This window comes from Anneissia japonica, unplaced genomic scaffold, assembly GCF_011630105.1.
Source record: "Anneissia japonica isolate Jap-2015-1 unplaced genomic scaffold, ASM1163010v1 scaffold1792_len1028045_cov167, whole genome shotgun sequence".
NCBI lineage: Eukaryota > Metazoa > Echinodermata > Crinoidea > Comatulida > Comatulidae > Anneissia > Anneissia japonica.
The window spans coordinates 248,637-273,929 of NW_022742319.1; the positions used below are offsets into that span (position 1 = coordinate 248,637).

General features: G+C 33.4%; 1 protein-coding gene across 1 annotated transcript; it reads right to left on the bottom strand.

Moving 5' to 3' along the window:
• Positions 1 to 299: 299 nt before the first annotated feature.
• Positions 300 to 24,421, bottom strand: LOC117119137 (low-density lipoprotein receptor-related protein 6-like). The gene is made up of 13 exons (XM_033263955.1): positions 21,220 to 24,421; positions 17,068 to 17,524; positions 11,134 to 11,271; positions 9,952 to 10,081; positions 9,687 to 9,849; positions 9,477 to 9,590; positions 9,057 to 9,329; positions 7,967 to 8,117; positions 6,593 to 6,727; positions 6,129 to 6,237; positions 4,207 to 4,363; positions 3,014 to 3,131; positions 300 to 926 (listed from the first exon to the last, which is right to left on the bottom strand). Exons 2-13 carry the CDS (start codon positions 17,154 to 17,156, stop codon positions 572 to 574), a joined length of 1,932 nt encoding a protein of 643 aa, XP_033119846.1. The 5' UTR covers positions 17,157 to 17,524; positions 21,220 to 24,421; the 3' UTR covers positions 300 to 571.
• Between the last annotated feature and the right edge of the window lie 872 nt (positions 24,422 to 25,293).

Below are 25,293 nucleotides of genomic sequence, written 5' to 3' on the forward strand. Positions count from 1 at the left end.
AGTTATTGGATGTATTTTTTTTATTTTCTTATCTGAAGTAAAAATCGTAAACCATTACAAATATACTCTGCTCTGATATATCAATACTTTCAACAGAAAATTGTAACTAATATATTCGGATGATAAAACAAAATGTAAACTTTGTATTTTAAGTGATGCTAAATTCTTTTATTGCAAAGTGAAGAACTTTATGTGTAGAATCAATCATGAAACACGTTCTATTATATGAACATTAGGAGTGATACTGTACTTCTTTGATTCGAAAATTTAACTTTAGCTTTTAGCTATAATAAAACTGAATTATGAATACCCTCTTGGACATATTTTTTACATAGAAACTAATTCCTTTGGATTCATTTTTCACATTGACCGTTAGGCACCGAACAATGTTTTGACTCACGTTAAAAAAATATAAAAAAAACACTTAAGCGGCATAACAACATTTTGACTCAATTCAATATTTTGACCCATTTTAATTACGAACTTGTTGCGTATAAAAAAATAAAATCATGACCCATTTTAAACATTTGCCTTTTCAAGTTCTCTAAATTTATGAGCTCGCTGGTGGACATTATAACGGCGGGGCACTCGGACAGATGCTTCCCGGATCTTCTGGTGGAGCGTATGGAGGAGGACGATAATCAAAAAGCACGTTTGGAGCAAAGCCTGAAGAATTAGTAAACTTGTGTGGTTCGGAGATTGGGTAGAAGGCGATAGTATTCGGGTTGTTGAATTGGTGAGCAGGGTTAGTGTTAATGTTTTCTTCGATTGTTTGATTTATACTATAAACTACAGTGGACACCGGTGCATCTGATTTTAACTCGGAGGTCAATCCTTCAATGTGATTAATCTGTCCATCGATTCCATGTGTTGCACATGTATTACCACTTGAGAATGGTTCTTCCGCACCTTGATCCTTCTTAGACCTGAAAACAAGTATAAATAATGATTACATTACAATAAATATTATAATAATTATAGAATTTTTCTCCTGCAGATATATGTGTTGAATGGGCGAATTTATTCATTATAATGTGCTATAAAACTGACATAGTTTAACGATCGAGCATGTAGGCCATTGGGGCGCATATGTAACAAGTTTTGGTCAAGACCTGCACTTCTATAAAAGAAGCATGAAACTTTGTCCTAGGGGTTTTTTGAGTATGCCGATTCCAAAATTTGCGGGAACCACGACGTCATTCCAATCGTTCCCGCCGAAAATTTAAAAAATCAAAATGGCCGCCAAAAATCACAGTTTTGGCAGTTTAAATGCTGTAAGTGCTTATATTACCATGATTTGGTGCCTAAACCTACGTTCTTTAGTTTAAGGAATTCAAGAAAACATTATTAAAATACAATAGCATACATCTTTATCGTCTAAATGCAAAATTAAATAATATATTAAAAAATTGTTTTATGTGTTGCTGCTGGTAAACATCGCAGGGGTAGGCAACCCCACCAGGTACCCATATACTCCTGTGTGGAGAGAACCCATGCATTGGTGGTTTGATGAAATTGGGAAGGCATAACATGTACCATACAAGCCTGTATATGGTCTACCTATGAGCCCGACAAGACAGGTGATACAGGAGAAGCAATGCAGATAAAGTGCCTTGCTCAAGGACACAAGCAAAATGTACAGTACAGCGAGCGGGACTGAAACCCTGACCTCTAGGTTTATTTTAAAAATATATACTGTATAAATAAAAAATTATTGTTGTTTTAATTACATTTTGTGCTGATTTCATATTATAAATGTATTGTATTTACATTGAAAATTGTTGCTAAAAATTAGTTCTAATTCTACTTAGCTGATTCTTATGTCAATAAAAATAAAATTATACAGAATTTATGTCATCATTGTATGAAAACATGCCAAAAACCCCTATTTTCCATTTTTGGTTAGTGTCCCCTGAATAGGGGTACACCTATTCAGATGAACCCTTATTTAGAGGACACTTTTTTGGTCCCGAATGTGTCCCCTTAATTGGGGTTCTACTGTATTTTATCATCACAATTAAAATGTTATGGAGTTTATGTATGTTCAATTGGAATCCTTAAACTAAAGCCTGATGTGGATACTAAGGTCGTGGTAATTAGGGCACTCGCAGTCATTTTAATACTAAACATGTGTTTTTTTGCGGCCATTCTAGGATATTATATTTAATTTGCATTTTCACAATAAAGATGTATTCTATGGTGTTTTATATATGATCTATTGAATTCCTTGAACTAAAGAACTTAATTGACACTAAGATTATGGTAATATGGGCATTCAAAGCTTTAACTGTCAAAATTGTGTTGTTTGGCGGCCATTTCTATTTTTCAAAGTTTCGGCGGGAACGGTAGGAGTGACGTTGTGGTTCCCGCAATTTTTGAAATTTGCATACTCAAAAACCACCCCCTGGGACAACTTTTCATGCTTCTTTCCAGAGGTGCACGCCCGAGTCACATATCCGCCCCACAAATTCTACTTGCTATGTTGACGCAAGGTATAGGAAAACATTATATAAATAACCGCGGGAATTATCTTAATATTTGTACATTAGCAGTAATCTACATATTTGGCTCGTCCTTGAGGGAATATGGTTGAAATTGAGTGTATAACATTGCTTTTTGAACAAAAAAATTACATTTCAGTGCGCTGCCTGAAATAAGAACCAAATTGTAATATTTTGTCAAAATAGAGATATATTAGTTTTAAATATAGGCCTAATTATCTTAGTTTTAAATAGTGATATCTTAGTTTATCTCTATTTTAAAATGAGATGATAGAAATATATATATTGATAAATAGCGATATCTCCATTTGAAACTAAGCTAAGGTGTTTGTATTCTGTAAAATTAAGATATATCGATTAGCGTTTAAATGACAATTTGGCTCACCATACTGAACGCCAATGAGAAATGGAAAGCTGATGATGTTTATATTTTATGTGAACATATACTGTAGGCCTATATATAAGCGAATAAGCAGTATTTTATGAGGCTTTATTGCAAATGTGAAATTTACCTTATCCACCTTCTTATAAATAACAAGATGATAATAATTATGATGACAATGATAAAGGCACCAACCGCCACAAAAACAGTACTGCTGATACCTGCAGTAGAAGAATTACCGGTACTTTCTGAAAAATATAATTTTGACAACATTATTTCCTCTAGAACGATTTGACAGCAGACAGCTAATAATCTTCAAAAGCAACACAAGATATCGTATCGTATCTTCATCATAGGCGAAGCCTATTGAACTCTGTATATTTCACCTTAACGGCCCCAACAAGACCTGTTTCGGAGTGCTACTACCATTCTCGTATCGTATTGCTCGCAGGCAATCATTAGTATAGGGCAATAAAAAAAAATGTTTTTTGCATGCTAAGAAGTTGTGTCCGTAACAATACTATAAAACACAATATAAATAAAGATGAAGTAAAATCAGAATATCTATGCACTAAGGAGAGAATGAAACGAATTTAAAATGACAAAGATAAATTAAAATAAAAAAGCTGCTTGTTCAGTGAGGGCTACTCTCACTGAATAGCAAGCTTCTTTAATTTTGAGAATTTGGGTAGTGGAGGTCCAGTATGGTGAAGCAGTCCTCATTGGCTAATTGTTTGCAGTGACGTGAACTCTTCAAATGCTTTAATATATGCGAGTTCCCATCTATTGTCAGGTGCTCGAGCATGCGTTTAGAGAAAAACACCGGCTTGTCTTGCCAACGTAACAAACATTACAGCCTGCACATAACATCTTTATACGACACGCGAACGGAGACCTACACGGATGGGATCTTTAGCTGAAAACAAATAATAATTATTTCCTCTGCTCTAATATAATTGGCGTTTGAAAAAAAAACATATTCAGTAGTTAGTCAGTTGGTTGGCTGGTTTATTTCTTAAAAAGCTATTTTATGTCATATTATATGAAATGTAATACACTGAATTTCAATAATGCTATCAGACCATAAAAGTGTTTAATTAAGTGTTGCTTGGTGTGTTAGATATTATTGTCAGTATTATTTTATTTATATACGTGTAATTGCTAGATGATTGTTTATGAGATGTATACATACACTATCACGGAACCGACATCATTATTTGTTTGTCATCTGGACACAATATATATATATATATATAGGCTATTTATCATAATAATAATAATAATAATATGATATGATACAAGCCAGTGAAAAAAAACCCGTACCTTCATCTACCATAGGCTGGGTTGATTCATCGACGGTGTCGATGGCATAGACTGAAGTGTTAAGATACATAAGGCCTTCGTGGTCACCAGAGATCTTGTGTATTGCTTCAACGAGCCCTAATTCTGGCTCATACGATTCGGCTATTATTAGAAAGTCCTAATAACAAGTAAAATCTGATTATAAGTAGAAATAATGTGAAAAGAAATGTTAAGAAAACCAAAGCAGATTCTTTCAGACACAAAATTTAGAAAAAACGAAGGGAACTAAAAACTAGAAATCTACCGGATTTAGTTTTAAAAACCACAGAATAAAGTTACTCAAATAATGCCAGTCATGTGGTGAATCACATTCAGTTGCAAATCACTGTTAACATTTTTTTAAACTAATTTTGCTTTATTGATTTTATACTAATAGCTTTAGTGTATGGAATAATAAGTAATATTTATCTTTTCTGCAAAAGGAGTCTGTTATAAATTGAAGTAAAATATGGGACTTCATAAGATATCAGATATTTTAAGGGAATGTTTCAGTGATCTTATAGTTCCACATTATATATAATATCCATAATGTTATTGCTATTATTAAACATTGTATATACTAATAAATAAATTAGAAATTACGTTTTAATACATACAGTAATTGGTATATAAGCATGCACACAAATACTATGAGTTTTAAAATTGTGATTTATACATGTATTGATAAAGTTCATAATACTACTTAGTTGAGTATTATAAGATATCTTCCATTATCTCAATGTTATTTTCGTTTTTATTCTCACACACACTTTTAAGGTATTTTCTTTAAAAGTCTATTGAAAAAGTCCAATTTAAAACAATAATAATGTAATTACAATAAAAAATAAATCTGCCTATCCATCCGCCCCACCCCCCCCCCATCTTTTCAGTCATTCATTTAAATATCTATTCATTCATCCAGCCATTTATTTTTTCATTCTTTTAATTGTTTATTTTTCCCTCTCTCATTTGTCCACTCATTCATTGTAGGCCTACTTTCATATAGTTATCCATTCGTTTATTTGTTATTTTGTCCGTGTCCTTTTGTTTGATCATCCATTGTCCATTGTTCCATTCCTACTTTGGTTCATTAGTTATGTTCATGCATTTTAAAAGATTGCATCTTCGATACCGTCATAGTAAAATATATGCGTTTATCATCAACAATACACCCTTTAAGGAGAAACCGGTATTTTTAGTCTTTGATATAGAAGGAGTATCTTTGGTGTGAATCACACCTGTGATACACCCTAACTCCAAAGATTTGTTTTTAGTGGGGTCCTTCTGGGTGTGAATTGGGTAGTACAACGAGAGACAATCCTCTACTCTTTTCTGAAGACGGTGTACTGCGTTCTTTAACCAGAACATGGGTCATAATGCACACGGAACTAACGGCTTAAACGTCTCATCCGAAAGACGCTATTGTAAGTTGCATTTTAGCCCTCCAGCTGAAATACAGGGAGAAGGACGATGAGAATTAAACTGGGGACCAAGTAATCTCCACGGTTCAGCGCACACACAGACTAAGCTAAATTCTAATAATGGTTCTTATTATATAATGCAAATATTAGGTAGACCGAAAAGAATTCTTAGAAATGTCATTTATAGCAATTGTATCTATTATTTAAATGTTTGGACGTTTTGATGTTTTATTTCATTCTCATTAGCTTTATATCGCCGGCCTTGAATTTTGAAATTGCACTTCATTTATTGATACTCTAATGCTCTGTCCACACTATCAAATTTTCTTTGACAAAAAAACTGTTGTATGCCCATATATAGTCATGATGGGCCTATATATGGTCATGATGTGATGTCATCATGACCACAATTAGGCATGTAAAATGTTTTTCTCAATTAAAATCTGATAGTCTTGATATGACGTAACAAGATAAACAATTTACCTGAAAAATTGTGACGTCTTTAGCAGGATACATACTTGCGCCTAAAATTTCTTGTTCGGTACCATCATAGTTAGTAAAATATATACGTTTATTATCAACGATATACACCCTTTAAGGAGAAAATTGTATTTTTAGTCGTTGCTAGGCCAATATAGGAGGAGTCTTTTTTGCGTGAATCACACCCTGGTGGTGAATTTGGCAGTACATCGGGAGACCATAGACTGTTCTTTTCCGAAGAGTGCACTGCGTTCTTTAATTTGCACATGGGCCATAATGCATACGGGATCAACGGTTTAAACGTTACATATTTTAAATATATAATGCAAACATTAGGTAGGCCGAAAAATATTCCTTAGAAGTGGCATTTAAAGCAATTGTATTTATTACTTAAATGTTTGGACGTTTTTTCATGTTTTATTACGTTCTAATGACTTTTAAGCATTACAATAAATATACTGTTCTACCTTTTGTGGGCGTAATCAAGCGCGATTCCAGACGGACTTTGCAGCCTTGTGTTCATAACATCATGGCGATTGGTACCTTCCAGATTACAACTCACAAGCTTCGTTGGAAATGTCTCTTCTGTCCAAAATATCAACCTAGTTGATATTTAAAACAAACATAAATACTGTGTTGCCTAAAACCACATTTCTTTTTATAACTAAAAATATCTAAAATTGTTTATCGGACGTTTAAAATAAATTGGTTATGTCATTGATTGTATTCGACATGTTTGTTTCGTTAACAACGATATTTTGTTGTGTATTATTTTCATTCGACTTGTCCTTAAAATAGACTTCCTTGACAACGGAGATTAACGTAAAAGCAGAGTGCGTTAATTTGCAATTTGTGCTATCCACGTGACCAAAACAAACATGGCTTATTGGTCAGTTTAGCAACAACGTTTGCGTTAATATACTTTAGATTAAATATCAGAAAACAAAATTTCATCGCCCGTTTTTTTAAGTTAGACCCCCAGGGTTTCCCCTACACCTACAAAACAAAACAGGGGTTTCAAACTTTAAAAGCGTCCAGTGTGTCGCCAGTTTTGAACGGACGTGTAGGAAATTTTGTACACATAAACTAGAGGTATTTCCAACAAACGTTCATTGCCCCTTTTTAAGTTGGACCCCAGGGTTCCCATACACCTTACAGAACAAAACAGGGGTTTCAATTTTTAATAGCGTCCAGCGTCACCATTTTTGAACGGACGTGCAGGAAATTGTGTACACATAAACTAGAGGTATTTCCAACAAACGTTCATCGCCCTTTTTTAGGTTGGACAAAAGGGTTCCCCTTAACCTACAAAACAGGGGTTTCAGCAAGGACTTACATTATTGTTATTAGCACTACGGAACGTTGCATGAATATTGCGGTCGGTTAAGGATGTGTTTTAAAGCATTTAAAATCGTGAGTTCGAATCGTGTCTTGGTATTCAATCTGTTTTTTTCAAGATTTTTTTTTTCAATTTTAAATATTTCAATTTTGTACAAATGATCATTCTAAATGGTGTTTAATCTTATTAGCTTTTCCAAAAAACCCAATATAATAACTTGCGCCTGTACCGTATCTAAGCGTGGAGGAACACGCGGACCCGGTGAGCGGTCGCTCTTGATTATGGAAGTAGCACTAGTATTCATGGTGAATTCGACTCGAAAAGATTTTGTGTAAAAATGACTACGAGGGGACGTAACTAAGCCTACCGGTAGAACAGTCACTCTACACAAACACTGGTAAAATAATCAACTTCTGTACAAACATTAAAACAAATCAGTATCATGAAAGAATGAAGAACGCTTAATGGTTGAGTTGGCTTGTAAGAATACAATTAGGCCTACCTTGCGCTTGGATCTACTGCTATTGCCCTTGATTTTGTGACATCATCGAACAACACTTTTGTGAACTTGCCGTCGTAAGATGTCGACAATAGTTGATTTTGATCATAATCGACCCAGTAAACGTTTAGTGAAACCCAATCAACAGCCATACCTGGTGTAGGTAATGTTAGAATTTCATTTAAATACATTATACAAAAAGATTATAAATGATTTTTATAGTTGTAAGTATTCTATATATAAATAATACCCATTTGAATGAACGATTGTTCTCTGAGCTGCACTGTTCTATTATAACTCTGTATTGAACTACTGTAGTAAATTTAAAGCCTTGTGAGTGTGTGTCTGTTGTTTTACCGCAGCGAATAAGGTTTATTTTAAAGTTTTGGAGTAAGAAAAGGCAAATAAAAGTAAATATTTCAAAATTAGTGACAAACACAAACAAACGAAAGGCGTTGTTAGATGAAATTTAATAAAATAATAACCCTATTACACGGGCTCCAGACTTTGACCGCGACTGGAGTTCCTATATTTATAACAAAATTCAAAACGATTTTTTTTTAATCTAACAGTGGTGTAGAATAGTCTTTAAAGATTATTTCCAGTAGAAAAATAATGTGACACGACTCTTCGTTATGGAGTTACACATTTTTAAATAACAAGACGTCAAGAATTTAGAGGGCGTCCAGTAGCCACGTGACCTGAACCGCTCATGTCGTGTCGGAACTCGCTCTATTCGCTCTATTACTGTAGGAACTCAACCGCAACGAGTGAGGATGTTCCGTCCTGACGAGGAGGACGGACAGTGATTCCCTAACGGGAGCGCAAGGGTCTAGTCGTTGACGGCCCAAAATCCCCGTAGGGAGTCAATGGGCGATGCTCCGGGACACCAAAATTTCAAGGGTGTAAAATAGATATTTAATCAACTTAAGATTCTGTAAAATGTTAAAGTGGATTTAAGTAGGCCTACAAACGTAACATGCTTAAGTGGAACTTGCATTCCATTGTTTAAAAATATAGGCCTCTTACGTTATGTTCGAACTAATATGTTTGGTTAAAAATATAAATATAAAAATATAATATAAATAATTACCATCAACACGACTTATATTTGAACGAATACTAAGTGGTATTTGCCCATCTTCCATTTTTATAACATATATTGATTTTCGATTCTCCTCCGCAAAAAATAACATATTGCTATATATGTCAGAAGTTACAGCTGTTATAATTCTCTCTCCACTTAAGAAATCGTGAATATACTGCTGTTTATATTCCAAATCGTAATGAAGAAGAGTTGGGTCGAAGATAGACATGGCGTGCGTCCTGCCTATTATGCAGAGTGGTGGGTGTAAGAAATTCCAATCTGAAATAATTACACAAACCATCATAATATTGATAATATTTTCAATCGTCGATAGTAAATACATTTTGTTTTGGCAATAGGTAGGCAAAGCAACCATTTGTTTGTAGAAATGAGTTTTCCATTACCAAAGAAATTATTAATACGCACCAATACTGCATGTACCATTTGGATGCAAAAAATAGTTTTCTCTACAGACACATTCTTGTTTTCCCTCGGCTGCTGATACACAGAAATCACCACACGTATTACCATCACACGGTACTAAAAGAGGGAAGTTATATACGTTAGATATTAGAAAATACAATAACGATTTAAGATGTTTTTTTTAAAGTTTTTAATAAATAACCGATTACTTACGCGTTGCTGGCTTTGGTTGGATATCGTAACCCGTGACACATAAATCAAGTACATGGACTTCGCTGTCCAATTTATATTCGACAAACAATTCGATTGGCGTGGTCTTTTTGTAGTAGCGGATAACATCTTTAGATGATGTAAACATACTCACAAATATGTAATCCTATGTTAAGTAAAAGAATGATAAAATAACAATTAAAATAGTAATAATAATAACAGTCACCATAGTAATGTATTGATAAAAATATATTTATGAAATACTCACCTCATCGACAGAAATACTGTCAAATACACTGTCAGATGTTGGTTCTGACACTTCTGTTCGCCTGTTATCACCATTAAGATCGGAGGATTCGATTTTATTGTCAGCTGCACTGTTGTCAGTCCAGTAAATCCTAATTAAAATAAACATAATAATAATAATTAATATTATAATTATAAATTTTAAAATACCTGACTTACAACAATTAAATCATAATAAAGAAAATTATGAACTAATGTCCAGTAAGTCTCAAACTAGGGCTTCAATGGTAATAGCGAGGGTGATGTGGAGAGTTGCGAGCAATATGCCAAGATCGCCTCTGTGGAGGTTAGTGCATTATCAGTTGGGTATCAGTTGAGGGCAAAAGGTTTTCTGGAATTCACGGTAAGTTTGCGTTTAACATATCAAGAGTTAAAGGTTTTAGAAAAGGCAAATTTCGTTAACATAAAAGTTAAATTACCCGTTTGATAATTATTCAAAATGTTGAATGACGTCATGTTTCATCATTCACATCTTTGATATATGTTTTTTGCTTTAAAACGTTTTGAAGAATATTCCAAAGCGCCGGACAGAAAAACCATGTGCAAAAATATAGGGAAAATCAGGATAGAAGAAGAGATAATATTTTGTCTGTTTTATGGCTTTTCCTCATTTACATAATAAGAACTGATGCTGAAATTTGATAGTAAAAATAAGCAGCAGCAGCTGTTAGTAGTAGTAGTAGTGATAGTAGTAGTAGTAGTAGTAGTAGCAGTAGCAGCAGCAGCAGCAGTAGTAGTAGTAGTAGTAGTAGTAGTAGTAGTAGTAGTAGTAGTAGCAGCAGCAGTAGCAGTATTAGTAGTAGTAGTAGTAGCAGTAACAGCAACAGCAGCAGTATTAATAATAATTTAATTATCATTTGTAAATTTAGATTTATTGATTTAAATAAATGAATAATTTAAACAAATAATAGAAACTTACTTTTCTACCAAAAGGTTCACTGATTAATTTCAGATAAGAAAGTATAATACATAATCCGGGTATTAAAGTATTGCAATAATCAAAGTACTCTATGTACTATACTTTCTTACTTTTCTACATTATTATCATTAGGTCTACTTGAGACAGTCATGAATAGTTGTATTACTTTTTGCAGGGCCTACTGACTTGAATTATATTTAAATAATACGAGTGCTACTTTGTCACCTGTTAGCAATAGTATCTACTGCTATAGACCTCGGCTCACTCACACCTGTAACAATAGTGACTCGATTTGTTCCTGACATAGATGATCTTTCAATTCTAGCCGGATTTAAATTTCCCAATTCAGTCCAAAAGAGATACCTAAAGAAAAACAAGGGATAACAAGTAATATGATACTGTATTTATAATATAATGTACGTAAAAGTCATACGATGACACTGGCGTTTTTTAGTTCTCTTAACATCTTGCTTCTCTTTACAACCAAGCATTTTTTTTTTGTACAGATAGACGTCCTTATATCAATATTTTGAAGCGGACATTCAATTGATGAGACTTGCCACAAATCTCTAATTAATTGATTTTTCCTAGTATAAGCTAATTTCGGAGAGCGCGTCAGCGTCGGTTAATGTCACAAAACTTGATATGTTGTATAAATTTGGATTATTATTTAACGCCATGCAAATAAGTAGTAGGCCTATGGAACGTCTTTGGTGCCAAAATAGATATTTTTAATAGTTTTCACTGATTAAGACAACATTAGAAACTGGACCCCAGTCTATCATTTGATCAACAATGCACACGATCATCACATTTTTGTCGACTCGGCAGCATTTTAGTACAACGGTCATCTTGCAACTACACGCCCTGAGTATATTAAATGTTTCACATCATACACAGACTCCACGCAATAAATTTGCATAACAGAAATTAACAATCACGACGATAAGTCGTTAATTGTGGGTTACAGCATAGGGGAAATAGATTCGAACTTTGCTGAAGATAAATCAGACTAAGTGTTACTTCGAAGTCATATGCATACTTAGTGCTAAAACTATCCCTTGCCCGAAAGTCTTAAAAGGTAAAACCAAATTGCATATGTATTTTGTATGATGCATGATACATGTATGATGCATGTACTGTATGAATAACTGCGAAAAAAGGACACATGAAGAGGAGGGGAAAGTTTTTCTTCCTTGTAATCATACAAAGGAGGTGCATCATAGGCTACATTGAATAAAGTGTGTGCAGAATTTAACCACTTTCGTAAAAGTTAAGGTAAAGGTAATCGATCCTATACAGGTCCGGAGTGCACATCCATCATTCGTAAGGGTTGGGGCCAGACTGTGCAATGCTTTAAAGGGCAGTGGCGTAACTACCACAGGCTCAACAATTTCTTTTAACTTGGGTCCCCGAGATCCATTGGCCCCGATCTATGGAAAAAAATCTAATAAAGCAATATTGTGACATTGAACTATTTTATCTGCTACCTTCCCGCGAGTGACGTAACTCCGCCGGGGCCGTGGGGCCCTGTGCTTTTCACAGACCATGAAAACTGAAATCACGTCCGCCGTTATACATGCGAAGGATAATGAGGGCCGTCGAAACCGCACCTGTTTTGGCTGGACCACTTTTTCTCAATTATAATATAACATTTTAAAATAAATATATACGGATACCTATAGAATAATTATATGAATTTCGCATCACATTTTCTTTTTATGTTATATATGTAAACAAAAATCCACCATGCGCTTGTGTTTGTATTGCCTATGTACATTTCAGTTTTTTGAAAATATTTAATTTTCGTAATTTGGACGATTTATAAAATATTTTGAGATACAAATATAAAATAACATTTAAATATTTATAACAATTTGGGGGTTGGGCAAATAAGTAAAATGAAAACTGTACCGGCAGTATGTTACTCGAAACTCTATGGTATTCATTAATTTGTAGGCCCATTTTTCAATATAATGATAGCATAATCATTGTACCATGTGTATTTGTAACACATCTTTTATTTTGCATATTTTTTATATTTCACGATACCCTGTGTAATTATAGTAGTCAGTTATTCATTGTACGGTATTTATAATGTATTAAATAATGCACAGCGTATTGTACAAATGTGTATTCATATCACGAGGTTTTATTTAATTAGGCATACATCATTTTACATTTTACAATACACGTCAACTCGTATAAATATAATAAGGCTATATAGTCATTATTATTATTCATATTGCATTTATACAATGTGGTTGTGTTTCTTGCACTTTATCAATCAAGTCGAAAAAAGATTAGAAAACAATAAATAAACCAAAAACAAAAAAAAACACGTCCAAAACAGGTACAAAAATTACCTAGCCTATATTTCATCATCGAGTTTTAGTGATAATTTTTGACTGGTTTTGTGAAATTTAAATTATCTGAATTATGGGATGAAGAAAAGTTTATAAAGTAATGTACTTTTTATTATTTTATTCAGTATTTCCATTTTTTAAATAGAGCATTTTAAATGGTATTCGGCTGCCATATTTATCGGTTTTGCATGCTCACTGTCATACATAGTCTAATGACGTCAGTTATGATCCATTTATTTTATTTAAAGTATATAAAACTAATACAAGATAATTATTGATATTGTTCATTGGTAAATCCTATTGATAAAAAACACCAATTCAATAAATATCGAATGTGTTTGAACCAGGGCCCCTTACATCCTAGTTACGCCACTGTTGAGGGGATACAGCGAGTCTCTTTACCTTCCCAGCATACTATGCCGGTACCCATTTATACTCCTGGGTAGACAGAGAGAAACGCAGATTGTCTTGCTAAAGGACACAAGCCATCTGCACAGCGAGACGAACCCCCGACCACGAAGTTGAGATTCCAAGCCTAAACCGCTGCTCCAAACGCTTCCACTTTCGTAAGATTTATGTCGAAAAGCAATTTTATTAGATTTGCTTTTTTTTGTCTTTCGTGGGAGTCACCCACCTTTATTGTCACTCTTTTTTTTTTAATTGTTTTCATTCATTTTTCCATCTTTAATCTATATTTCATTTCAAATAAAATACAGGTAGCTAATATATACATGTATAATACTTTTGTCGAAATGAAAGCCTTCTTTCTTACAAAGTATTTTTTTCCATGGTAGAATTTTTTACCTTTGTACAATACCCAAATCATTTTTGACTTAGGCCTTCATGTCACCTGCATGTACTTTCCTAATTTTTGTTATAATTTACAATTCGTAATACAATATTGTAGTATTTACTTCTATTTATGGCTTCTTTTTTTCCTTTTCAATGTAGATATGTATAAACATTCCTAACTATCAATCTGCAAATTATGTATTCTTTTCCATTTACTTTTACCTTTTACTTTGTCGATATATAAGTCACCTTTAATTCTGAACATGATGTTATGTTTAAAGGCACTCCATAGATCAGTAAATCTTGATTTTTTTAATTCACACAGAATTTTTTCTTTGTAAATAGTAAAAGCTGCAGCAGTATAAATATAATCTACAACATTTTTCTGTTCCACTTAAATGATATATCTTCTTGCACAATACCTCTTAATATATTTTTAACTTTCATCTAAAAAGGTATGATAAATGTACAATTGAAAAGTATATGGTTTTCATCTTCAACATTTTCTTTACACTTATAACATTTGTCAGTATCTTTTAGTTTCCATATATGTAATATTTTGTTAGTAGGCAAAATCCCGTGTAAGAGCTTGTAATTGAACTGGGCTAATTTTTTGTCCTTCATTTTACATATTTTATATAACCAACATGATTTCCAATCAATATTATTATCAATAAAACAATCTTCCCATTTTTTTGTATTGTTGGTGTTACAAAAACGTTGTTTACTAAACATGCATATACATTTTTTGTTTTTGATATGTTCGAAAATTTTATTGTTATTTATCTGTGTTTTTAATTATATATTTCCATTGGTCTGGTATTGCTTTAATTATGCAAACATATTCATTTAGCCAATTTAATTTGCCTCGTAATTTTAATAATAATTCGTCGGAACGTATAAATGTATTGTATAACAATGACTTCTTATTTAGTTGGATTAAGTGATTACCCCACAACTGTGTACTCATCATTTCCTCATATGTTTGAATATCCTTTTGATTTATTTTGTTATAAGCTTGCAATACATTTTTATAAAATACTGGCATAACATACTCAACATTAATATTGTTTAGACACGTCATATTAAAAAAAAAACCTTTTCAGGACCTATTTTTTGAATAAAAAATTTTGGAATACATTTTCACTTGGCATCAGCATTATATAAAATGCGTTTGGCCCATAATACATTTAATGCATTCACGTGTAAGCCAAAATCTGGCATTTTAATGCCACCCTTCTTTTCATCACCAATTAACGTTTTCCGTTTTATTTTCTTTCTTTTGCTATTCCAAATGAACGCATATATTAAGCTATCTACTTTATCAATTACATATTTTCGTACATTTATAATGTTTGCTGCATATAATAATTTTGAAAAAGCAAGAGATTTTAACACGGTAACTTTTCCATGAAAGAAAGGTTTTTCGCACTACTTGATTTTAATGTTCGTTGAAGTTCTATCAACTTACCATCCCAATTCTTAGCTGTACAAGACTTAATGTCGTATCCTATGTAAATTCCTAGAACCTTTACTGGATGTTTAACCCAACACAAATCGAATAATTCATCTTTCCTATCTTTCCATTTACCTATCCACATGGCTTTTGTTTTGTGTCTGTTTAGGGTCATTCCAGATATTTTGCAAAATTATTCTATAATTTTGATGGAGGTACGTAGACTTTGTTCATCGCCGACATACAATACAGTGTCGTCAGCTAGTTGACTAATTTTTGCCTCTATATAGTTTTGCTCAATTATGCTTGGTAACTTAATTCCTTTAAAAATATTGGTATTCCTCATGTTACATGCCATAATTTCAACAAGTATGAACAAAAGTGCTGATAACGGACACCTTGTCGTATTCCTCTTTCCATATCAACATTTTCGGAGACCCATCCGTTATTCGTAGTAACACATTCAACTTTTGTGTATAGCAATTCAACCAACTTGCAGAATGTTTTACTTAATTTTTTTTAATACCGCAAACATAAAATTTCTACTAATTGAATCAAATGCCTTTTTAAAATCTAAAATTACCATAGCTCCTTCCATATCGTATTTGTCAGTGTAATAGATTACGGTAAGTCTTCTATTAGGCGTACGTTTTCTCCAGCGAAACGCCCTTTTATGTATCCTTTTTGGTCAGAATTAACTAGTGATTTTATAACAACACGTAGTCGATTACTTAAAACATGAGCAAGAAGTTTGTAATCAATATTCAACAGTGTGATGGGTCGCTAGTTATTTAAATTTTGCCTATCACTCCCTTTAAAAAGCATGGTAATAACACCACGTATCTGATTAATTGCTTTACAGACCACCGTTTTAATTTGGTTCCAAAAAAAAGTGTAAAATTCAACACTTAGGCCATGGTGCATTTATGTCGAAAAGCAATTTTATTAGATTTACCATCCAGTTCTTGTACGGCCAAAAGGATTAGTCAGAAATCGTGTCTTGTCAATGAGATGAGATGATTGTAGTATAAGGGGAAAAAAAATTAAAATACGAATTTTGTCAATGTTACAGCACCGGTTGGGTCGGTCGGGCCTTGGCAAGGAAACGTTGTTTTGGAGGGGTGCATAATGTACCTAGTACATTGGAAGATGTCCACAAGTTCCTTGGGGTTTTATTTGTAAAAATATATCGACACCACGTTATTTTTTTATTTTTGCCTAATCGCTGTAAGGAACCACAGACACCCCTTAACTACATACAGAAATTTAATTAGGTCTATATAGAGTTGAGGGTCTACATAATACCAATATGTGTTAGGCCTATTTGGTCTAAAGCTCTACTGCTCAACAGTATCCAACTCAATCCTTTACTATAAACATTTTTACGTTTCCATATATTTCAAAACAATAACAAATGCAATTTAGTGCTGACCCTATCCTTGAAAAGTGTAGAAGATATACCGGTAGGTTACCATTAATGTATTTATTACCATTTATATTATAATATTATTTGTCAACAGTTACTTTTATTTCTGAAGTACTCACCCTTTTATAGGATGGCAGGCTATCCCCGACGGCCTTTCGAGGCCCGTATCAACAATCATTGCTTCTCCTTCTCCAAAATAATTAGTCATTTTGATCCAGTTGTAACCTTCATCCACCCAGTAAATATTTTTAGCCAATCAGTCAATTGTTATAGCCTCCACTCTACCAGACGTCCCGCCTTCAATAGCATGAGCATCGCCACCAACAGTATTAAAATCATCACTTAGGAAAATCCAGTGGCTTGTTTTATCATGGAAAGTAACATTTCCTGCATGGTAATCAGTGGCTAGTGAGGTCCAATTGCGGTAATATGATAGATATAACGTGCTATAGTCCAATTTATATTTATTTTGGTAGGATTCAGGATTTGCAGAAATCCAACCAATGTAAGTGGATGCAGGATAACCCTTGTCATAAAGAGCCAAAAACAACAAATTCTCGGCTACTTGTCCGCAACCTACAAATTTAACAAAGCATATATTTTGCTTTAGGAGCCTTGTGAGCTTTAGGATTTTTACTAGAACAGTTACACCTAAACAAGGTAGAAAAATAATTTACTTGGGTGAAAACAAAATAACATACCTTTTGAGAGAAATACGACTGAGACCGATACTTTTGGAATAAACAGCTATCATTTTATAAAAACATAATAATAAATAGAATAATAACATTGGCATTTATATTATAACATACTTAAGACCTATATGCATCCGCGTATTTATTGGAACAATGCACCAGTCAAATGAATACAATAAAATACTAAAATCCTTTCGAATTACACCGCAATCAATTTCAGTATCACGCATTAAGGCACATATGACATACATGTGTAATTTATGTTAACAAATAATAGTGGTAAGTTCAAGTAATCCAGTTTTGTAGTCTATGTTACGTGATGAATAAAAATTTTGGCATTTATATTATAACACACTCAAAACCTATATGCATCCGGGTATTTATTGGAACAATGCACCAGTCAACTGAATACAATATAATAATACTAAAATCTTTTCGAATTACACCGCAATACATTTCAGTTTTACGCGTTATGACACATACGACATACATGTGTAATTTATGTTAACACATAATAGTGGTAAATTCAAGTAATCCATGTTAAAATGTTGTATTCCATAGTGTCTTTGTTAAAATCTGGGAAGTGTATCAATATATATATTTAATTTCAGCACAAAAGAAACAAAGTTTCAGCCCCCCCCAAAAAAAACCCTAATATATATATATATATATATATAATATTAATAATAATAATAACAATAATAATAATTGCGAACTTATATAGCGCACGATTTGAAGACTTAATTAAGAATGATTAACCTAATGAATAAATGAAAAGCTAATATGAATATTATTAACTTGATTAATTTTAAGTTATTAATCATTTGAAAAATACATTTATTTTATGTTTTATCAATATAATGAATTAAATATAATATTTTTATATATTTTTTTTTTCTTGTCCCTATTACTTTCACATTCATTTTCCTTTTTCCATGTCTTTTTTCCCCTTTTCATTTTTTTCCTTTCTTGTACATATTAACTTATCTTTCTTTTCCTGTTCCCTTCTTTTCTTCATTCCTATTTTCTATCTATCTTTTTCTTTACTGTGTATGTTACTGTTGTAGTAGCAGTCTTCTTTGGAAGAAGCTTGGCCGTCAATGACGGGATCCGTTGACAAAATCACTGCTGGTGTTTACTTTGAGAGCCAAGATTTACCATTACACTAGTCATCCATTTATTTTATATTTTTTATATTTTTGTTTACGTACTTATATTTCTTTCTTTATCTTTTCCTTCCTTCATGTTCATTTTACTTCATTTATTTTTCTGTTCATTTTCCTTTCCTTTCATTTCCTTGCTAATACATTTTCCTTTCTTTCCTTTTCTTTTAGTTTTCTGGCCGTTAAATTTTCCTACTTTTCACATTTCTTATTTCTTTATTCCTTTATTTCTACGTCGTATTACTGTATGCCTATATACAGACATTTATATTATTTTTCTAATTACTATTTTTTTTAGAGAATTATTTATCTACGTATATTTTGTTACAGTAGCATGTTTCTTGGTTTTCTTACAGATATTAGTTCTGGACAAAATTGGGGACTCAGAATTCATCTAAAATCGAGGAATCAATAATCCAACCAACCAATTGTAAATAAGGAATTTAGCCTAAAATTTTTAAACAGACTTTTAACATGAATTGTGGATCTTGTATTAGAATTTAAACACTTTTTATTCAAATTGCATTATATAGCTTTGACTTGTGGTGGTGTTTCTTATAATTATAATATTGCCAATATTCCATTTTTCTCGTAGTGTTGCGCTTGTTGTGGTGTTAGCATGATAATATTGGTCAGAGTAGTTCAAGCAAAAGTGTTTTATGTGGCGTAGTTTCAGCCTCACCTAAAGAGCTTCACTATAACCAGCTATGCGTTGCAATAGTGCTTGATAATATCGTCTTAAGTAGAGCATTAATAAGCCTACACAAACTATACGCTTTTTATGTTTTCATGCACCAGACAACAAACCAATCGACCGAGGAAAAAATAATGAAACAAATCATCAGCCCAGAGTATATTGGACGAAAATAAAAGGAAGTAAATATAAGAGTATAACAGCAAAACCACGAATATTCCACCTTTTGTCTGATGATCGTTCTAAGTGCATAAAACTCTACTATACTTCATTGATTTATATCGAGCAATAATGTACCTATGTACTTGCGCACAGTTTCACTTCTCATTCAATTTAATTCGTCATTCAAATCCAGTTGTAATTCGTCTAAACGTAAGCCAAACAGAAAAGTACCATGCCCTCAACTCTACGAAACAGGCCATCAGAGGCCAATTCAGCAATTTTACTAACAGGGGGGCTGACAGGGGGTGTACACCTCCTCAGCAGCCCCACAATGGTTGGGTCTGAGGTGAGCAAATTAATTTTAAATCTAAGTACTTCTAGATTCCCGGAAATGACATGAAAAATATGTTATTTTCAGGGTAGTGGTCCTTGACAAATTCTTTGGCTTCTTCTTGCCGATAGGGGTAGTGCTGAACCCCTTTCCCCAGGGCGCATCCAAGACTTTACTTCAAAATATTAGTGTATTGATTCTTCAAAAATATAAAGCAGGATTCACACCTGAAAAATTTAGACAGTCCAATAATTCCTAATACTGTTTCACTATTTCACAGTGGTCAAGAAATGTCTGGTTAGTTTTTAGCAGGAGGCGAACTAGAGCCTAATTATTTACCTCTGAATGCGCCCATACCCCTCCCTAAATAATTGTATTAGTTCATTAGGAAAATAATATATAGAAAAATATTATTTTTTTATCCTACGTTTAGCATCATTTTTAGATAAGACATTTTCCAGCTTGCACCTTGATCTATTTCATGTGCTGCTTCAGCTGGGGGCCTACGTTACTACACTGTATTACTGGCTGAAATGGGGATGGAGGGGGTGGTGGTGCGGTCTTAGGTCGCATTCTTTCGACAATCTTTTGGACAAACTAAAGGTAGATTCACATCACCGCATCACACTGATTCGATTTTCTTTTTTCGTTTCGTTAGTGTGAATCCACCTTAATTTCTAAAGTCGTTAGTCAAACGTCGGGGTCGGGTGTTCTCTCGCTGTCAATCAGTGTTTATATAAGAAAATTCAAAACTAGCGTTAAAATATGAGCAAAAACAGCAAAATGTAGGAAAAAGATTAAGATTAGGAAGAACATTAAGAAGTGAATAACATCAAAATAAATTGCAAAAATCTATGTGATTGGAAAGGCGAAGCTGTCCGCCACTGGCCACAATCGATTACCGTACAGAAACACATTCGTTGTATTTACAAAAAGCAATATAGTTTAGTGAATCGTATCGTCGGATTTCCTTTTAATGAAAGTTGATGAAGACCGGATTCCATTCCTGTAAACCTATAGGATGCTCCTGATCTCGAAAGTGACTTACGGTAGGATCATATTAGTGATAACCTACAACGTAATAGGGCCTATGCCTATTTTTTCTTTAATTGAAAACACTGAAAACCATTTACTTCAAACATAAAACGTTGAAGAGACAGTCCCTGAACCTCATTATTATTTTTTCTCTATTTCGAACGCTTCTATAGCTGATAAAGCCGACTTACCGAATTGTATAAAATAGGTTGCAACCCATATTATCAGGTAAAAAGCGTCCATTTGTAATTTTACAATATTACGAATACGGTAATTACACAGCAGCAAAAGCAACGCACATACAGTGTTATTTGCTAAGTAACGAATGAATAAATATGTATTAATACTATACAGCAATTTCCTTGTTCGTTCAGCCGCAGTCGGCAATATAATTGAAACGCCACGTCACTTCCCAATATGTATTACAGTTTTTAAAGCACGTCGACACACGATTATTTTGTGAGATCGATGCTGAGGTTTCTTTATACAGTAGGCCTATCTCAATTTACCTTCTGAGAGAAGCGTTCTTTAGACCTACTAACTAATCTCGCGGTTACATTGTAAAGTTGCAACTATTTAAACGACTGTAGTAAAAGACTAAGGCTTGTAGTAGCTTCATGTCTACAAAGTTAAGAGGCAACTATTTTAACATGGGCTAACTGTTTTTAGTTAATTTTCCTAGATTGTTTTAGGTAAGATATACAAAATATTATATGTATGAAGAACATTAACAAGTCTTATAATTGACATTGACAGGTTTTATAATTAATTTAAAAACAAAATAGGTATAGCCTACACTATACTACGAGTCGGACACAATGGTTGAATCATACTAAATATTACAGTAGATGTATACTTTTTTATATGTATTCATATGCTCTAGAATTATTTGACATATCAGAAGGGCTATTTGTTATTGTACATAAATTAGTATATACAAAGAATTCAGGAAGTAGGCAAAAGATTTTTACAATTAAAATCCTTTTACTTTTGTATGTTGCCTAAAGATGCAAAATGCGATTGTCCCTTATTATAGCGGTTTTTTGGTATGTTTTCATATAACGATGACATATATTATTTTTAATTTTATTCAAAGTTCAAATTCAATTTATTTTCCATACAACATAAACAAAATTGAAATAAGAATCAGTTTCAGTAGAATCAGAACTAATTTATAGTAATAATTTGCAACAAATACAATTCATTTACTGTATAAGATGAAACCAGCAGAAATGTAATTAAAACAAAAATAGGTACAAGATATGTTCACAATTATTGTTTCATGATACAACGTAAATGGCCAAATATTCTTATTTTGATATTGAGCTCTATATTGGATGTATGTAGCATGAATAAAGTAACATGTTATAGTATGGATTAGTATCCTGTATAAAAGTACACAAAAAAAACTAAAAGAAAAAGAAATCCCCATGGTTAAGTGTAAAAATTGACAAGAATTGTGTATACGAAGTAACGCGCTGTGGCCTATACCGATATTCACTCTCGATTCAGGGCAGAAAATTCTGGTGTATTGCTCAAAATATTGTTTTCTTACTTTGACACTGCTATTGTTTTGATACACCGATGAAAAGTGTCCCTAATAGGGGCTGTTTCACCATGGTTTCACTATCTGGCACACTCAGAAAGTGTCAACATCCCCTTCATGGGGTAAGCCGTAGTGATAAAAAGTGTACCCTTAATAAGGGAGTCTCCTTAACAGGGTGTCCTCTGATTAGTGGTGTCAGCTGAATAGGGTTGTCCAAAAGTAGGGATTCTACTGTAGAAGAAATGTTTATTTTTATTTCATTTTTGTTTGTGATGTAACCAGCATAAAATCACATTCTTCTGCCAAACGAGGCCTAGCGTAATAGATTGCGCGTGGCAATTAAGTCCATCAGTTCGGCGAGTTACGCTATCCGGACAGCTACCAGTCCGGCGGCCAGAATCTGACACATGGTTGATCTGCTCATGGAGGTATAAAATATATTTTATACCTCCATGATCAGTTTCATGATCTGCTTGAGTCGGCCCGCTGTCATTCCGCTTGAGTCACCTCGGCCTAGTCAAACAACTCGGTCGAACATCCGTCAGTTGCGGCCGGAAAAAAACGTTCTGAAATATGCAGCCTACTTCCGAACAGCATACATGCCAATGTGTGACAATTTAAAGTAAATCGGTCCAGCAGTTTTTGAGTTATGTGCCCGGAAGGACGCACACCACAGACAGACACACCCCCACAAAGACAGACAGACACACACACGAGGATATAACACATTTTGAACAAAATCAAATATTTTCTATTGATTGGATTGAGGTTGTCTGCACAGGTGGTCACTTTAGCAATTGTTTTTGACATTTGTCCTAGCTAGCAGTTCGTTTTGCAGGGGGGTTTTTTTGCAATAATAGGCTTATATAAAAAATAGATTTGATTTTTTTTGTTGAAAATATCTTTAAAGGAATGTTCCCTTACATAGTATACAAAATAACTCTCAACTTATTTTGTGGCAGCAGCGAAAAGTTCAGTAATTATTAATGGATCTAAGCTTGTTGATGGCTTGAAAAAAATTGACTGATATTATCTCCACCATTTTTATGGTTCTATAATTAAAAATTATAAGTCACCTTCTGAGGAATGTTATTTCTACTTATTTTATTATTTTATGAACGTTTACTTTGTGGCAACCAAACACGTACAATATAAACTAATAAATAATAATAACAGTGATGCTTGATAAGATTATATAACATCATATTAACAATTTAATATAATATTTTATATTTTATAAGCTAAGTTTCATTTTTTGTTGAAAAAATCCATGAGGGGAATTGAACCCAGTTCCCTTGAATTAGGTCGCAAGCTTCTCCACACACCAAGCTATTCAATTATAATTGTAGTTATTTTTCTTAAATATTAATTATACTACTAGATAACCCCATTTTGTAATCCTTTGTGCTTTATTGAATATGTGTTTGATGGTTTAATATTTTAACATATACAGTAAAAATGCTGGAGAGTCAAAACTCTTTTTATTATTTTTTTGGAATTGCAATAATAAGACAATATATATCATCTAGTATATTATGAGAAACCAGAGGCGGATCCAGGAATTCGAAATAAAAGCGGACAGGAAGAGGCTTCGAAGAAGGAAAATAAAGGATAATATATCCGCGGGTGTTTTTCTTTTTCTTTTTTTTTTCCATTTGCCTGAGTCCGTCTCTGCAAACGCCACCAAAACACATTGATGCTAAACAAATTTTAATTTATATTTATCCCGATATCGGAGCTATGTTTTGATAATAGGGGTTGGGCGATACCCTCATATTAGGGTAAGCAGGTCTAAGCATTGAACCTCAACTGTCTAAGAAGGAAGCACATCAGATTGACCGCAGGGACGTATCCAGGGGGGGGCGCGGCTCCCCCCCCCCTTTGTACGTAGTGTTAAAATTTTAAAGCTTATTCTTGAGCCAATACAAATTCTTTCCTGGGATCACTCAAAGTGAATACTTCTAAACATGTCAATATGCATCAGTACACGTTATATATAGGCCTAATAGCACATAGGCCTAAGCGTGATTTAAAAAAAATCTTAAATCCATAAATCTCAGGCCAGGTCTTTTAAGATAGAAATGCGATACTGTGGTTCCTGTCTCTTATACACATCTAGATGTGTATAAGAGACAGTAAATACATAGTATATAATGATGACCATAAAGAAAATTGGGGCCTAAGTTGTCCTGGATATTAAGTAGATCCCTGATAAAAGATCATGAGAAATTTGTTGGCGTTTCATTTTGACTATAATGGTAATGATGATGAATTTTACTATATAAAAGTGTCATTTCCGGCCATCTCGAGAGGTACTATTTCCTCAAATTTTCTCACCTCAGCCTCAGCCATGGTGGGGCTGAGGTGGTTGTGAAATCACGTTTTTGAAGTAGGCCTATGTAAAGTACATACTCAAAGACAATGTTTTTAAGCTTTGTTTTCTATGGTATACACACACACATTAATAAGATCTCTATGGTTATCAAAAATCCCTGAAAAAAAAACATGATAATTTTTTGGGCGCTTCATTTTGACTAATGGTGATGTGATGATGATGAATTTTACTAAAAGTGTCATTTCTGGCCATCTAGAGGTACTATTTCCTCAATTTTTTTCACCTCAGTACCAACCATTGTGAGGCTGAGGTGGGTGTCGACTCAGAAAATGCCCTCCCCCTCCACCTTTCAAAACAGATCTGTGCCCTTCCCTGGGTATATGA

Bases quoted from the DNA above. Each gene is read 5' to 3' on its own strand.
- LOC117119137 (XM_033263955.1), bottom strand. From the start codon at position 17,156: ATGACTAATTATTTTGGAGAAGGAGAAGCAATGATTGTTGATACGGGC. The intron at 9,850-9,951 runs GTGAGTATTTCA...TACTTAACATAG, and splicing joins ACAGTATTTCTGTCGATGAG to GATTACATATTTGTGAGTAT. The intron at 6,728-7,966 runs GTAGGCCTAATT...AATATCAACTAG, and splicing joins GCAGTAGATCCAAGCGCAAG to GTTGATATTTTGGACAGAAG.